Below are 18,445 nucleotides of genomic sequence, written 5' to 3'. Positions count from 1 at the left end.
ACTTATCATCAAGAGGCTTTTTAGTTCCTCTTCACTTTCTGCCATAAGGGTGGTGTCATCTGCATATCTGAGGTTATTGATATTTCTCCCAGCAATCTTGATTCCAGCTTGTGCTTCTTCCAGCCCAGCGTTTCTCATGATATACTCTGCATATAAGTTAAATAAGCAGGGTGACAATATACAGCCTTGACGTACTCCTTTTCCTATTTGGAACCAGTCTGTTATTCCATGTCCAGTTCTAACTGTTGCTTCCTGACCTGCATACAGGTTTCTCAAAAGGCAGGTCAGGTGGTCTGGTATTCCCATCTCTTTTAGAATTTTCCACAGTTTATTGTGATCCACACAGTCAAAGGCTTTGGCATAGTCAATAAAGCAGAAGTAGATGTTTTTCTGGAACTCTCTTGCTTTTTCCATGATTCAGCGGATGTTGGCAATTTGATCTCTGGTTCCTCTGCCTTTTCTAAAACCAGCTTGAACATCTGGAAGTTCACGGTCAAGCAAGGAAAAGTAACGGTAAAAGGTCGGCAGGCGTCGCGCGCAGCCTCGGGCTAGCCCCGCCTCAAGGGGCGGGCTCCGGGCGCTGATTGGCCTGCCTTGGCCTCGCTCGGGTTGGCGGGAGGTCTCGGGGCCCGCGGTGCGGCGGTGGAGCGAACTGCGAGTAACCGTCTGGAGCGTTCGGCGTCTGTGAAAGGCTGGCCGTCGGTCCGGCCCTCGCTCACCAGCCTCAGGTTTCTGCAGGTACCCTCCGCTCGCTCTCCGGCTTCGGGCCTCACCGGCGACTGTACAGTTTTGGTTGTGTCTGGTCCCTCCGTCCCCTCTTGCCTCCAACCGCGCCAGCCTAAATGTGTGAGGCTATGGCGGCGGCGGCGTCTCGACCCCTTCCTCAAACTTCAGCCCCTGAGTTTCCTCAGGTGCCGGTCGGGAGGCGGAGGCGTAGCGCTAGGACTGCGCAGAGCCGGGAGGAGCGGGATGGAGGACGACGGTGCAGTAGAGAGAGGAGGCAGGGCGCTCCCCTCGGCCGTGTTTGTTGGGGTTTGCCGCACTTTGCTCACCAGCTCAGCTGGTTGTGCTCACTAGTCGGCGTGGGAGAGGACAAAGGAGACGCGTCCCCAAGGGCTCAACGTGCCCTCTCAGCGCGCGCTCCCCCCTTCGGAAAGGAAGGCCTTTAGGAAAGAGCTCGCGCCTCCCCGCAGCCCGCCCTGCTTTATACAGCTGAGCGCGGGATAGCAGTGTTTTTAATTCATTCTGCCTCTTGTGTCCCATTAAACGCATCTTTTTTTTCCAGGAGCATCTGCACCAGAATCCTGAGACCTGAGTTGCTGTATCTCAGGGCTATGCCCTTAGCCCATTTATCAAAATTTACAAATGTCCTTTCCTAACATTTCCAGTAAGACTGTAGGCCAGCTAGCTTCAGTTAAAAAAAAAAAAAAAAAAAAAACCACTTTAGAAGTAATTGAGAGCCTGTCTCTTTACAAACTTTATTCTTTATCGTAAGCACATTAAAATGTACCTATGGTGCCTGTTACCAATAAAATTTTAACATTTAAATTACGTTTATTAGTTGAGGTGAAATTTGGTTATCTGTCATATTGGGACTCTTTCCTTCAAAGACCTCTTCCTGTAAAAACGATACAGTAATAGTGCTGCCATAGGTTGAGTTTTTGCCAAACATTGAGCACTGTGCATTATGTATTATAACAATACCTGATAATAGGTAACTTTAAATGAATACTTACTATGTACCAGCTTCTAAAAAAAAAATAAGTGCTTTTATTATCTCAGTATCACAAGTGAGAAAAGGGAGACTCCCAGAAGTTAAATAACCTAAGATCATATCACTGGTGAGAATCAGGTTTTAATCCAGGTCTTTTGTCCAGTATTTTAACATTTATTCTCAGCCAGTTCTGTCCCTTTGACTTCAGTCATACTTTAAAATCCTGTCTTATATATAGTATGGAGATTCCTTTAAAAATTAGGAATAAACCACCATATGACCCAGCAATCCCTTTCCTAGACATATACCCTGAGGAAACCAAAATTGAAAAAGACACATGTACCCCAGTGTTCATTTACAATAGTTAGAACATGGAAGCAACCTAAATGTCCATTGACAGATGAATGGATAAAGAAGTTGTGGTACATATACATAAGGGAATATTACTCAGCCATAAAAAGGACTACATTTGAGTCAGTTCTAATGAGGTGGATGAACCTAGACCTTATTATAAAGAATGAAGTAAGTCAGAAAGAGAAAGATAAATATCGTATACTAATGCACATATGGAATCTAGAAACTGGTACCAAAGAATTTATTTGCAGGGCAGCCATGGAGAAGCAGACATAGAGAACAGACTTACGGACACAGGGAGAGGAGAGGAGAGGAGAGGAGAGGAGAGGGTGAGATGTATAGAGACAGTAACATGAAAACTTACATTATCATATGTAAAATAGCCAAAGGGAATTTGCTGTATGTCTCAGGAAACTCAAACAGGGCCTCTGTATCAACCTAGAGGGGTGAGAGGGATGGGATGGGGAGGGAGATGGGAGAGAGGTTCAAGAGGGAGGGGATATATGTATACCTATGGCTGATTCTTATTGAGGTTTGACAGAAAACAAAAATCTGTAATTATCCTTCAATTAATAAATTTTTTAAAAGAATTATTAAAAAATTAGCCTCTGTCTTAAAAAAAATTCTCATTTGACTATTGCCATTCTCTTAGTATGTCTAAATGAAGAGCAAAAATTGAAGTTACCTAAGGTTGGAATTTGAACAAAAATTTATCGTTAATACCTTCTCTCCTTAAGCTCCTTCTCCATAACTCTTTTGCCAGTGTTTGCTTATTAATCTCAATGAATCTCTACTGGGGAATTTCCTTCTGTTTCTCTTTTCTCAATTTTTATATGAAGCAGAATAATGTAAAGTGTGGTCATTATTTTTTTTTATAGAAAATTTGCATTCTGTCATCATATATCCCAGGTTGTTTTAATAAAGCAACACTATCTTACGTTGCTTAACATTAAGTAAAAGTGATATTCTGGGAGAAGTGCTACAGTTATTCTGTTTTCTGGCACATCTGTCCCTCACTCCCTAAGCCTAGCCCTCACACCCCAATGTGAGAAGCATGACTAGTTTTTTCCATCTAGATTGTAAGGCTGCTCTTTCTTTGAGGGGAAAAAAAAAGATACAGATGAGGATCTAGGAAGAAAGAGGAGTGGAGAGGAGGGAAGCAAAGTAGAGGAGAAGGAATTATATATAAAAGTAATTGAATATAACTTACTCTGCCTGGTTCTTCATAATCTAGCCCTGTGCTGTCTAATATGGGTAGCTACTAGGCATATGTGCTTATTAAACAGTTGAAATGTGGCAGGTGCAACTGAAGAATTTTTACTTTACAATTAAATATTGAAGGAATATAAAATATTTTTCCCTTACCTCCTAGATCATTGTTTTGGCAAGACTACATTTCACTAACTGTTGCAAATTTTAGCATTCAAATTTGAGATATAAGTATAATACAAACCAGATTTCAAAGACTTAGTATAAAAGAAGAATGTAAAATGTATTCTTAGTTTTTATATTGATTACATGCCAAAATTATATTTTGGATATATTCAGTTACATAAAGTATATTTGTAAAATTAAATGACTTGCTTATTTGTGCTTTTTAAATGTGGCTTTAGAAATACAAAGTTATGTATGTGGCTTACTTTATATTGGACAATTCTGATCTAGACTCAATATATCCAATTTTATTTTCCATTCCTTCCTTCAGCAGGGAAGTTTCTGAGGGTCAGGAAGGAGAATCTGTACCTAACTCACTGAACATTGAGGGAGGCACGACTGTCTGGGTCACTGTTAGTTATGGATTCAGAGATTCTCATTAGGGTCTTAAAGTAGTTTGCTGCTTTTGCTATTGATAACTGCATTTCCTAGTACCCTATAAATACTTTGATCATAAAAGTAATACTAGTAATTATGTGAACTAATTACCATCAAATGTAGTAGTGATTATGCATATCATTAAATACTGATGGATTAACTTTCAATTTTTATTAGACTAAAGCAGTTTACATTCATATACACTGGTAATCAGCCACTCAAATAGCATAGTCATACACTCACAACTTTAGAAATTAAAGTGATCAATTTATGAGAATCCCTCAATGCATGCATTTGTTTGCTAGAATTGTTTTTAACATTTCAAAAATATCAATAAACACTTGTTGAATCAGTGAGTTTTATAACATATCCAGGAATTAACCAGTTAGAAAATGTTTGTGTGTATGTGAATTGCTTTTTAACATAATAATGATATTGATAATAAATTAGTTCTCAAAGCAGTTTGCCTTATTCTATAAAAAATTTGAGATGACAGTAAACATATAAAATTATGTCAGTACAAGCAGAATAAAAATTATCAGGAAAAAAGAATACCACAAATAGATTATAAACTCAGTACAGTTTCTATAATTAACTTTAAAATTTGGTTTTTAGTTCCCTAGTAGTCAAAGCAAAATAGTATGCAGTATTTTATTATTTGGGAATAGAGGCATACTAGACCCAAAGGAAACATAGCTTTTCTTGAAGTGAACAAGAGTGTGATAAATAACTTTGTGTTTTATTTTTACAGGAATCGTGGGAAACCAAAATGAGACATAATCAGCTGTGTTGTGAGACACCACCTACTGTCACTGTACATGTAAAATCGGGGTCAAATAGATTGCATCAGCCTAAAAAACCCATTACCCTGAAGCGTCCTATTTTTAAAGATAGTTGGCCAGCATCTGAAAAAAATGCACATAATAGCAACAAGTCTAAACGCCCCAAAGGACCCTGTCTAGTTATACAGCGTCAGGAAATGACTGCTTTCTTTAAATTATTTGGTAGGTTTAAAATATTGTAATAGAGGTAATTATAAAGTACTTAAAAATGAGAGAATGTAAGTTCTGTTTTATCATTTTCATGATAATCAAAAAGGATGCTGTTATTTTCTGTGTCAGATTTTCCATCTCCAACCAAATTTGTTTTTGCCTTAGTCTGTTGTTTTTTTTTTTTCCCCCACTGCTAGATTTTTGTTTGTTTTTGTTACTTTTAGAGTAGAAATTCTGACTCATCTAGCTTCTAGTCTACTTAATTCAAGTGTCAAATATAAATTCTGGGCAATTCAAGGTCATAGCATGAGTTTTGTTTGACCTAAAGTAAATACACAGAAAGTCTCAGGTGAGCTAACTGACTCGTGTCACTGAGCCGGAGGGGTTTCCCAGGACTCAGTGCTAAAACTGAGCAAACTGGCAAGGTTAGTCAACCTAGAGAAGTTTCAGTATAACCTCTGGGGAATATTATTAAAAATTAACTATGTTTTATCATAATGTTCATATAATAAAATTGAATTTTGTTCAGATCTTGAAACAGTGCTGCTTTGCTGATAATCTTAAAAATAACCAAAAAGAAACTTTGTAGTATTTCTCCTGGCCCAAGAAAGAGGACCTTTTTTTTTTTTTTTTTTTTTGAGGTAAGGTAGTAAGATAGACAGAATAAAAGGTTGGATAGATAGATTCTGGTACTTATCTGTGGGACTGAATCAAGTAGCTATCACAGACTGGTAGATTGAGGTAACAACCTTCCTTGCTTATAGAGGAAAAGAGATGCATAAAAGAAGAGAGAGTTAGGGACAAGAGTATTTGCCCTTCTGAGAGGACAGAAGTCTTTAAAAAATGGGGGATGGGGGTTCCCTCTCTATTAAGAGTAGAGCAAAATTATTACCCAGAAACTTTTTTGTTATTCATAACTGAATGTGGGAAATAAGGGAAAATACATGGCTCTACCATTTTAGGTAATTTAAGAAATAGAAATGGAATTAACAAGGCAGAGATTAATTATTCTCAGTAAGTCGATACATATTGGAACTTTCCATTTATTTGACTACACTGATAATATTCCTAGGATGTAATAAAAAGTTATACTTAGTTATTTAACTAAAAATGAAGGGAGAAATGGAAAAAAGTGGATTTTTTTCCAAATTATTTTCTGACAGCTACACATATATTTTGGTATTATGTATTTATTTGAGTCTTTATTTGAAGTGAGTGTTTTTTACCTATTTTTTGGATGTTATTCTTTTTAACAGTACTTTTTTCTGTTGATCTTTTTGTCATAACACTGTCTTTCCAAAATTAAATGTTATAAATAACTAATGAATTTTAAATCTTCCTTACATAGACATTTTCATGTGTATTTGGATAATAGATAATTGGACAGAGATGAGATAAATATGAGGATAGAAAAAGAACCCAAAACTAAAAATACCCTATACCTAAAAGGAGAAAGTGGTTAAAAAAAAAAAAAAAAGATATTTAGAAAACAGAGTATTCATTGAGTCATTATTTCTTAATGACTGAGTTATTTTTTATCAGATTCCATTTCCACCTGTTAAAGATTTGTTTTGGAAATTAACAAAGAGCCCATCTAGAGCTACCCAAAACATTCCTAAAAGAGCTACTGGAATATTTAGTAAATCAAACACTTCTGGCATTCCCCCTCTAGTCTGGGCTATATATTAAAGCAAATCAGGTAGGAAGAAGCCAAAAAATAAAGTGGTAGTTTTCTGTACAGTGCTTGCAGTGGTAAACACACTAAAGAACCAAAAACTATACTTTGTACAATACCAGTCCAGCCATTTTGTGTGATTTATAAGCATTGTTTATAATCTCATGTAAAAATTAATTCTTCAAAAGGAAACCTGTTTTCAAAAGACAAGTCATAGCCTTCTTTTGTTGTAGATGACGATTTAATTCAGGATTTCTTGTGGATGGACTGCTGCTGTAAAATTGCAGACAAGGTAAATTTGATAACAGTATAATCATTAACTAGCATTTTTATGTTAATGGACTGTCTAATGAACCTTATACTGATTTTCTATCTTATTAATTAAGGTTAAGAAAAGAACTAACTTAACGTTGCTCCTTCAAAATGGAATCCTTATACGTTAGTATACAACATACATTTATTCCATCTATACTCAAGGAATTGTAAAGTATTATTGATTTAGGTTCATATGATCTTAAACCCATATTTGTTTGATTTAAAACAAGAATCAATATAGACGTAATATGTTTTTTGTTTGGTTGGTTGGGTGTTTTTGGTTTGGTTTTGCTTTTGATTCTTTTTTAATTGAAGTTCAGTTGATGTACAGTACAGGTGTACAATATGATTCACAATTTTTTTAAGTTATACTCCATTTATAGTTATAAAATATTTGCTGTATTAGGCTTAATATGTTTTGATCAGAATTGTTACCTTCTATAAGGTAATAACATCTGATAAAAGTGGTTGATTATACATTTTAATATTTTGTAGATAATTTAAATGAAACAAATCCCAATAATCTTGTAGAGTAAAATTAGTTTATCTTATTCTTTGTATAGGAATCAGTGTTTCATAAAAGAACATCATGATGCTGATTTATACAGTAGGGATTGTGATGTCTCTGTACTCTTTAGGTTTAGCCAAACAGTTAGAATTTCAGCTTTATAAATGTCATCTTAGACCAGTTAGTCATATCAGAAAATGCGACATGACTTCATATCACATTTAAGATAATGTGCCAACCAACAGAAAAGGGAATTAACAGACTACCTCATGATTAAATACCCATTAACTTAATATTGATGTAAACTCTCTTATTTTAAGCTTAAGATAACAAAAATAAAATTGGAGGTTTTCTTTTAAAGTTTGAAATTTTAATTTTATAAAATTTCAAACATGCGGTAGTACATTTAAAATTATAATAGAGATAATAGAACAAAGACCGTCTGTGTACCTAAGCTAAAACAGTGATTAACTCATTGCCATTCTTGTTTCTTCTCATTTCTGTCCCCAAAACTGGATTATTTTGAAGCAAACCCCAGAGAGCCTAACATTTTATCCATAAATATTTAAAGATGTACTTCTAAAAAGTGAGATCTTTCTAAACATAATCAGTGTCACTAATACCTTTAAAAATTAACAGTAATGCCTTAATATCAAATATCCAGTTCATGTGGACTTCTAAAGTTTAAATTTTAGTTTTAAGTGCCTTATCGGTAATTAAAGTTGTTGGACAGCAGGGGGCAGTGCCTCTAAAGTAACTAACCAGGAATAGTGTATCTTAACAAACTAGTATCGAGTCCTCTACTGAAAGTTACCTTGAAGAACTTGGAATCACCTTTGTGGTCAAACCTGCGAAGGTAGGATGAATTAGCTATTTTATGAAAGGGAGTCTAATATATTTGTATTGTAACTTGTTTTTAACTTGAACAGGCAGAACCTGGCATGGGTCCTAATAACAGGCTAGACATGTCTTCCTAGTAATACATTTAAAACACTTTTCCCAGTGAAAATAGAGCCATGTGATTCTAATTTTTGGTTAGAAGTTATTTTTTAAATTATTTTGAGTATGGATGTCTACAACTAACTCAAAGAGTTGAGGCAGGGAAAATTGTATATACACACACATCAAGCCAGTGTGGCAACAGAGTAACAGTTGATGAATCTTGGTAAAGGATGTATGGTTATTCACTTGATTATTATTTCAGCTTCTTTATATGTTTGAATAATAGAAAAAAAATGCGTTTGGGGTTCAAAAGATATTGGCAAGAATAAAATTTAGGAGTTGATTCCAATTATGACTTAGTCATAAGTGATCCAGAACTATTTCTCACTGTTCATATGGATTAAAGGAAGCCAAAAAATAAGGACTCAAATAGGTATTTCTATAATAAGGATAAATAATGCTTTATTGTTTTAGCATAGAAAGACAGCTAGTTTAAAGCAGTTTTACTTATGAAAGCAAAACATTAATTTTAACTTTTAACTTTTTTCTCTATAGTATCTTTTGGCTATGACCTTTGTTTATTTCAAGAGAGCTAAATTTACTGTAAATGAGCATACCAGGATAAATTTCTTTATTGCTCTGTAAGTATGCTTTCTACTAAGTGGTAGTTTTTATGGTAGTTATTTATAAGTCGTGTCTGATTCTTTGTGACCCCATGGTCTATACAGTCCATGGAATTCTCCAGACCAGAATACTGGAGTGAGTAGCCTTTCCCTTCTCCAAGGTATATTCCCAACCCGGGGGTGGAACCCAGGTCTCCTGCATTGTGGGCTGTTTCCTTATCAGCTGAGCCACCAAGGAAGCCCAAGAATACTGGAGTGGGTAACCTTTCCCTTCTCCGGAGGATCTTCCTGACCCAGGAATTGAACCAGGGTCTCCTGCATTGCAGGCAGATTCTTTACCAACTGAGTTATCAGGGAAGCACAATATATACAATACCTTATTTAAAATAGAGGCTGTTTAAACCCTGGTATATATCTTTGAATAGGCCTTCCTGTTTAAAAGCTGTATGTTTTTTTTTACTTTAATAGGATTTTCTTATGTTCTTTTCATTGATCTTATGCCTAAGATTTATTTTTTAATATTCCACTTGAGTTTGTATTGTACTTTTCACATTGTCATACTTTATATAGTGTTCCATATAAATTATCCCCAAAATTTCTTCTTTTGGACTTAGAGACTTGTCAAAAGCCAGAATATCCTCTTTGAAATTTAATATTTAGTAAAAATCATTATAACTATTGCCCTTTTAAGTTGAACAGTTTGTGGAAAATACTCTAGACAATCTCAGTATCAAAAGCCCAGTACCTGGATACAATGCTACAGTTTGAAATATATGAATATAATTTTAAGTACCTAACTAAGGAGCTACATATAAACATATTGAAGTTAAATATCACAGCAACTATTAGCAATGAAGAATTTAAAGTCTGCTTAATTCAGAATGCAATTCAAGAAATAGGACTAGAAGAAATTGATCTTTGCATGTTTTCAGGAGATACATTTCCCCATGCATAGGAAAAAGTGAACTCAGTATAAAATTTGATGATGATTGCTAAATTGGAGGAACATAATAGTATTTGCTAATTTAAGTATCATGTGCGAGACACCAGAAAAATGTTTTCTATAAACTCATTTAATTTTCCTATGAGATATATTTTTAAATTATCTCCATTTTACAGATAGGAAAAATAAAACTTAGGAAGATTAAGTGCTTTCCAAGATCACAAAAGTTAGTAAGCAGTGGAACTGGGACACAGATTTAGGTATGATTTGCCAATGGCCACATCCATCCATTTGACACTAAGCTGTATTGCTGTTAATGTGTCTTTTAGTATTATATCTGTATATTGATGCAATATCTATTTTGTAGTTTTTTTCTCACCTGAAAATTGAAAACAAGCCAAAATAAACTTTATTTAAATGTTACCACATGCCCAAAATTGGATTTGACCAGCTTTGTAAAATTATTACCAGCAGAGCACTTTGTTAGCTTACACTGTGTAGTAGCACGTCAGGTTTTATTGCATGTTGTATTATAAGCTTCATATTAAAAGTAACATGAATCATAATTTCCATTTTTATATCTAATTGTACTTTTGATATAACCCCACTTAATGTGAAGTAAAGTGATAGTCGCTCAGTTGTGTCCAACTCTTTGCAGTCCCATGGACTGTAGCCCACCAGGCTTCTCTATCCATGGAATTTTCCAGGCAAGAATACTGGAGTGGGTTGCCATTCCCTTCTCCAGGGGATCTTCCTGACCCAGGGATCAAACCTGTGTCTCCTGCATTACAGGCAGATTCTTTACAATCTGAGCCACAGGGGAAGCCCACCCAACTCAATAGTTCTCATTAAATATTTTCTCAGCCATGGTTCTATTTCAAGTTATTTTCTATGTATTCTTTTAACACACTGAACTTCTACTATTATTTTTCTATATTCTTTTTTAGTTATGTATTTTTTTCATGTTGCCTTTTCTACTTGACTATAAACTCCTTAAAGGCAAGGAATGTGTACCTTACTTTTTTTGCATACCTCAATGGCTAATGTAGAATTTCTTAAGTCTTTATTTGAATAAATATAATTAACCTTATGCAAAATAAATGGACTCTGCTCCAAGAAAAATCTATTTCAAATTAGAAGACAACTTACATGTGTAAGATACAGACATTTCATTGCATGGAGCCTGAAAAATTGTTAATGTAGAATGAAATCATAATGTGGTCCTATTGAAAAGTGAAAGTGAAGTTGCTCAGTCATGTCCAGCTCTTTGTGACCCTGTGGACTGTAGCCTATCAGGGTCCTCTGTAACATAGTGCATTATCAGTTCAGTTTAGTTGCTCAGAAGTGTCCAACTCTTTGCAACCCCATGGACTTCAGCACGCCAGGCTTCCCTGTCCATCACCAACTCCCGGAGCTTGCTCAAAATCATGTCCGTGATGCCATCCAACCATTTCATCCTCTGTCAACCCCTTCTCCCACCCTCAATCTTTCCTAGCATCAGGGTGTTTTCCAGTGAGTCAGTTCTTCACATCAGGTGACCAAAGTATTGGAGTTCCAGCTTCAACATCAGTCCTTCCAGTGCATATTCAGGACTGATTTCCTTTAGGATTGACTAGTTGGATCTCCTTGCTGTCCAAGGGACTCTCAAGAGTCTTCTCCAACACCACAGTTGAAAAGCATCAATTCTTCGGTGCTCAGCTTTTGTTATAGTCCAACTCTCACATCCATATGTGACTACTGGAAAAACCATAGCTTTGACTAGACGGACCTTTGTCTGTAAAGAAATGTCTCTGCTTTTTAATATGCTACTAGGTTTGGCATAGCTTTTCTTCCAAGGAGCAAGCATCTTTAATCTCATGGATGCAGTCACCATCTGCAGTGATTTTGGAGCCCCCCAAAATAAAGTCTGTCACTGTTTCCACTGTTTCCCCATCTATTTGCCATGAAGTGATGGGAATGGATGCCATGATTTTAGTTTTTTGAATGTTGAGTTTTAAGCCAGCTTTTTCACTCTCCTCTTTCACTTTCATCAGTTCTTTATGAAACTTTAGTTCTTTGCTTTCTGCTATAAGGGTGGTGTCATCTGCATATGTAGGTCATTGATATTTCTCCCAGCTTGTTTTCATCCAGCTTGGCATTTCACAGGATGTACACTGCATATAAGTTAAATAAGCAGGGGGAACAATATAGAGCCTGACATACTCCTTTCCCAATTTGGAACCAGTCCGTTGTCCCATGTTCAGTTCTAACTGTTGATTCTTGACCTGCATACAGATTTCTGAGGAGGCAGGTAAGGTGGTCTGGTGTTCCCATCTCTTTAAGAATTTTCCACAGTTTGTTGTGATCCACAGTCAAAGGCTTTGGTATAGATGTTTTTCTGGAACTCTCTTGCTTTTTCTATGATCCAATGGATGTTGGCAATTTGATCTCTGGTTCCTCTCCCTTTTCTAAATCCAGCTTGAACATCTGCAAGTTCAAGATTCACATACTGTTGAAGCCTGGCTTGGAGAATTTTGAGCATTGCTGTGCTAGCATGTGAGATGAGTGCAATTGTGTGGTAGTTTGAACATTCTTTGGCATTGCCTTTTTTGGGGATTGGAATGAAAACTGACCTTTTCCAGTCCTGTGGCCACTGCTGAGTTTTCCAAATTTGCTGGCATACTGAGTGTGTCACTCAATATGTGCATTATAGATTTTTCATAATCAGCAAGCATGAAAGGGGCCAACCTCTTCCAACTCTATCTACAGTTTACTAACAATTATTAGGGATACTAAAGTGAGAAATTACTTGATGTAATTTCACAAAGGACACAATTTGATTCAAATAACTGAGTGAGTTTAACAATGAAGTGCTTTATGATATTAATAATACACATATAATGTAAAATAATACTAAAATATATAATTATTTTAAGGGAGAATAAAAATATATAAGTACTCATATTAATGTAACTAAATATGAATGAGTACTTTTCAGGTGGCACCAGTGGTAAAGAACCTGCCTGCCAGTGCAGGAGATGCAAGAGACGTGGGTTCGATCCCTGGGTCAAGAAGATCCCCTCGAGGAGGGCATGGCAACCCACTCCAGTATTCTTACCTGGAAAATCCCATGAACAGAGGGGCCTGGTGGGCTACAGTCCATGGAGTCACAAAGAGTTGGACACAACTGAGACACACATACACATACACAAATATGAATATGTGCATGGTTAAAAAGACTACATAGGAGTGTATACAATTAAAAGTAAGTCTTCTCGTATCTCAAGATCTTGATCTCCCTCCTCAAGGATAATTAACGGTTTCATATGTATCTGTCTAGAAATAATTTTCTATATATGAACCAGTGTGTATGTTACTGGTATTCATACTGTGTATGAATAGAAATGTACTCACACTTCTGTGTGTGCTTTTAAAATTTTTTAACGTGAAATATCTACAGAAGAGTGACTGGAGTGTATATGTATGTGTGTGTGAAAGAATAAAAGCAAAACAAACATTCATGTACCCCTGACTTAAGAACAGAACATTACCAGAATCTTAGAAGCTCACAGCACAGTTTCCCAGTTAGAGCCTCTTCCTTCCACAAGTAATCATTTTTTTGCTTTCCTTTGTTCTATGTATATACCTCTAAATAATATATTATTTGGTTATTCCTATTTTGGGGCTGTACAATAAAAATTATATGTACAGTCTTCTGTAAATTCCTTCTTTTGCTTTATGATATTATTCTGAGACTAATTTCTGTTGATATGTGTAGCTGTGGTTCACTTTCACTACAGAAAAAAATACTCTTGTTTCTTATATATTTGCATTTTTTCCCACCATCTTGTTTTGTACTTTGTAAATACTCCATTTTTTTTTTCCTGTTTCTTCTTTCCCCCCTACTTTTATCTTTTTTTTAATTGAGATTAAAAAATTTTTACCTTTGACACCTTTTTTCCTCTACTTCTTTGGAAATCTTACATTCTACACCTATTCTTTCAGCAATTACCCTAGTTATTTTTAATTACAAGACCCAACTTATGTTCTCTTGTCTTACAATTCCATTAGTTCTACATGATGCTCTCTAAAAAGTCAGACATTATTATTGTTGTTTTATAAATTCAACATTTGTTTAGATTTGCCCACATATTTATATATCTTTCATTACTGTTACTTCTTGCATCTCAAACCTTCCACTTGGGATCATTTGCCTGCCTTTCTGTTTGCCTTTAAGACCCCCTTTTATTGGGTGTTTGTTAATTACAGTATCTTCACACTTCACAGCCTGTTTCTGTTCATTTTGCCTTGTTTCCTTATATGTTTTATAAATCTTTTTATTACAAGTTGCCTTTTTTTCCCTTAGAAAATCATCTATGGAGCTTGCACTGTTACCAGTGAGAAATCTGCTTCATCCTTATCTCTATTCCTGTGTAATGTAATGTGTCTTATTTTTTTCTCTGACTGCTTTTAAGATTTTCTCTATATCACTGAAGTGAAGTGAAGTCACTCAGTTGTGTCCAACTCTTTGCGATCCCATGGACTGTAGTCTACCGGGCTTCTCTGTCCATGGGATTTTCTAGGCAAGAGTACCGGAGTGAGTTGCCGTTTCCTTCTCCACGGGATCTTCCTGACCCAGGGATCGAACCCAGGTCTCCTGCATTGCAGGCAGACGCTTTACCCTCTGAGCCACCAGGGAAGCCCCTCTATATCACTGGCCCTAAGCAATTAATTATGATATGCTTTGGTGTAATTTTCTATATGTTTTGTGCTTTGGAGTTTATTCAACTTCTTTGTGGGTTTATAGTTTTCATCAAATTTCAAAATTTTTCATTAATTATTTCTTCAGGTGTTTTTTTATTTTGTCCACCCACCACCCTTTAGGGATTCCAATTTCACCTTTATTAAGCTACTTGAAGTTGTCTCACAGCTTACTGATGCTCTGTTCATTATTTTTGTTTCGTTTTCTCAGTGTGTTTCATTTTGGATAGTTTATATTGCTATGTCTTCAGTGCACAAATCTTTTCTTCTGTGACATTTAATCTGCTGTTACCCTCACTCAGTGTAATTTTCTTTGTACACAAAGTTTTCATCTCTAGAAGTATACTTTCAATGTGTCTACTTGTCTTTTTGAACATCTGGAATAATTGTAACTGTTTTAGTGTCTTTGTCTATTACTTCTACCATATATCAGTTTTGATTGGCTAATGATTCTTCTTCTTATCTGTCCTGTTTTCCTACTTCTGTGCATGCCTAATCCCCTCAGGTATTTGAGTGTAAAGAAAGACCATAAGAAAAGGTTAGAGGGAACACAGTGCCTAACATTCACCCATGGCTCAAATAGTGCCTGTTCGCACCAGCCAGACTGAAAAAACTTCCAGTTCACACTGAATAATTCAGTACTGAGTAGAGTACTTGGAAACATCTTGCCCTAATGGGGAGTAATTAGCCCCAAACTGAACATTGCTCCAGATCTATCTAACAAATCATGAAATCAAGACTTGAAAGGATCAGACTGTTTCAATAACTGCATACTAGAACAAAGCTCAAAATTTATAGGAATATATAAATATCCAGAACTCAACAATGTAAAATTCATTGTATCTCTAATTTTTATATACATTTCTTTAATCATTCATAAGGCTTGAACATCTGTTACTGTGTTTATAAACAAGCTGGGTTTTTTGCATGTGCGTAAACTCTCTTCCTGTCCTTTACCCATTTCTTTTTTGAGTTGTTGGTCTTCTTTTTTAGGTATCTCGCTAATACAGTTGAAGAAGATGAAGAAGAATCCAAATATGAAATTTTTCCATGGGCTTTAGGGAAAAACTGGAGAAAATTATTCCCTGACTTCTTAAAGTTAAGGGACCAACTCTGGGATAGAATTGACTATAGGGCTATTGTAAGCAGGCGATGCTGTGAGGAGGTAAGATTTTTAAATGCTTTATATATATAATCTCTGTCTTCTCTTTATGTAATTTTCCCTGTCTTGTTTTTTAATGTGCTTCTAATGCTTCATTTTTTTTGTAAATGAAGGGTAAACTGTTAACCTTGATGACCATGAGTACAATTTGTATATTAAAATGTTGATATTTTAAATTTATAGCACAATAATTAAAAAGTGTCATTTCTTTTTTTCTGAACAGACTACTTCCATAGAAAGTATTTTTTATTTTAGTGTATTTCTCTTCTCTAAAGGATCACCAATATATTAGGAAGAAATAGTGTGCACATTCCAAAGTACCTCAGGGTAATAACATTGGAGCTGAATAATAATTTCCACTAAATTATCAAAATTTCACATTCACAAGGTTGAAATATAAACAGTGTGGTATTAAAATTTAAATAAATTTAAATAAGCTTAAAAACTATACCTCTGTTCATATAGCATACATAAAGTAAGTTTCCTTGATGACAGATTCTATTAATGTAAAGCAGAAGGACACTAAATTAAAAGATCAGTTATTTTATCTGATGTTCTGGTTTTCAGTAAAGAAAGTTAATGTTTCAAACTAAAAATATTGGAGTAGAAAATTAATGGAAGGCAGTAACTAGTTCATGTAATTAATTAAGTTCATTAATATAAGCCAGAACTAGTTCAGAAAAGTTTGGGCAGATAATGCTGTAATTAAATGAAGTCATACCTAGTCATATCTAGGCCAGAGAAGCCAATTAATGGATTAGTATCTAACCTGAGAGAAGACTTTAGAAGTGTGTCACAGAACTCTGTCCAGAACTAATCTTGTTAATTATATTTATTAATGAGATGAAGTTATAGAAGTTATACATGGTTTTGGATTAAATTAGAATTGTTGAATATTGGGAGAAATGCAAAGATTCCGAAATAACTTAGAAGACTGTATAGCACATGATTATATTCAGTAGAAAAATATGAAAGGATGAGTATATATGACTACCTCTCTTCCATTAGTGGATCCTCATTAATGAATTTAAAGGACTCATTTCAATTACAGGGCATTGAAAAATTCCTGTCTTGTTATTTTTTGTCACTGCTTCCCCAGGTCAGGAGTGGGTAATTTGTGTACCTGTTGCCATCCTTGGTATAATGGTGCCCTTATTTGAGCACTTTGGTTTTATCAAAGTAAATGCTTCAAGCTCCATGGAACACTCAGCCAAGTGCATGGAGGAGGCACTGGAGGCAAGAGGTCAGGATAGGCAATGCTTACTCATGGTAGACTGCCCACCACTCCTAAAATAAAATGACTCACATTTTAACTGCAACAGTTTTATTCTGTTGGATCTGGAATTACCTTGGTTGCTGGCACCAGACTGTTAGAGAATGATGTGGCTTATAAAAGACTACAATGTTTTAGACACCTGAAAAGTCAGTTGTTGTAATGACTTTTTCACTGATTTTTCACTGACTTTTTCACTCATTTCATTGACACTGAAAATGTCAGTGGGATTTACAGAAAAGTTCAGTCTCTCAAGGCTTCAGCACTGAGAACTAACAGAGTCCTCCCCTAGTTCCAGATTGGCATATCTAACTTCCTACTTCATATTTCATTATCTAGTAGATACCTCAGACTTAACATGCTGAAAAGTTTTTGATTCTCCCACACAGACCTCCACACTTGCTCCTCCTACAATCTTCCACATGTCAATAAACAGTAACTTCATCATTCTAGTTGTTGGCCAAAAACTGTCACCCTAGGGTTTTTTTTTTTTTTTTTCAGATCTATATCTTAAAGAAATATCCAGCATCCCACCATTTCTCACCTTCTCCACCACTAAACCCTACTTTGTCATCTCTTGCCTCAACTATTTCCATGACGTTCCAAATAGACTCCCTCACAGTCTTTCTCTCCTATAGTTTATTCTTCACAGCAGCCAGAGTAAATCTTTTAGGAAATCAAATCATGTCTCCTCTACTCACAAACCTTCAGAGGTTTCTCATCTCACAGAGTAAAAGTCAACCTCCTTATCTTGCTCCACATGGTCTGCCAGCTCTCCTCCCTTATTTCATTGACTTTATCTCCCAGATTTGTTCACATCACTTCAACGACACTGGCCTTCTAGCTATTCCTCAGATTTATCAAGGACCGTCCCACCTTGGAGTCTTTGCACTTGCCATTCCTATTATCTGGAATGCTTTCTCCCAGGTATTAGTTAGTATGCTTCACTTCCTCACTTCATGCAGAACTCTAAGTGTCACCTCAGAGAAATCATTCCTTACCCCTATATTGCATAGTATCTCCCTCAATGGAATAAAAATTGAAGAGTCCAGAAATTTATGTTCAATTGACTTTTGGCAAGGGTACCAAGAAAACTCAGTGGGGCAAGAATAATCTTTTTCAACAAATTGTGCTGAAGCAACTGGATGTCCACATGCAAAAGAAAGCACCTGGACCCCTGCTTCATATTATATATAAAAACGAACTCAAATGGATCAAAGACCTATATTTAAGAGCTAAAAACTATAAAATTCTTAAAACATAGGTGTTAAATCTTCATGACCTTGGATTAGGTTTCTTAGATGTAATAACCAGAAGCACAAGCAAGAATAGAAAATACAGATTAAAAAATTAGCATCATCAAAATTTAAAAATTTCGTTCTTCAAAGGGCA

At 35.6% G+C, this 18,445-nt stretch overlaps 1 protein-coding gene across 1 annotated transcript in view; it reads left to right on the top strand.

Moving 5' to 3' along the window:
* Window positions 1-593: 593 nt before the first annotated feature.
* The window catches only part of SPDYA (speedy/RINGO cell cycle regulator family member A), a 38,621-nt gene continuing 20,769 nt past the window's right edge, over window positions 594-18,445 (top strand). The window contains exons 1-5 of the mRNA XM_061432952.1: window positions 594-738; window positions 4,632-4,884; window positions 6,781-6,839; window positions 8,868-8,953; window positions 15,612-15,783. Coding sequence (XP_061288936.1) covers window positions 4,650-4,884; window positions 6,781-6,839; window positions 8,868-8,953; window positions 15,612-15,783 — 552 coding nt within the window. The 5' untranslated portion in view covers window positions 594-738; window positions 4,632-4,649. The remainder of the gene's footprint in view (window positions 739-4,631; window positions 4,885-6,780; window positions 6,840-8,867; window positions 8,954-15,611; window positions 15,784-18,445) is intronic.

Source organism: Bos javanicus, chromosome 11 (genome assembly GCF_032452875.1).
Source record: "Bos javanicus breed banteng chromosome 11, ARS-OSU_banteng_1.0, whole genome shotgun sequence".
Classification (NCBI taxonomy): Eukaryota; Metazoa; Chordata; class Mammalia; order Artiodactyla; family Bovidae; genus Bos; species Bos javanicus.
This window is presented reverse-complemented; position numbering and strand designations above follow the sequence as displayed.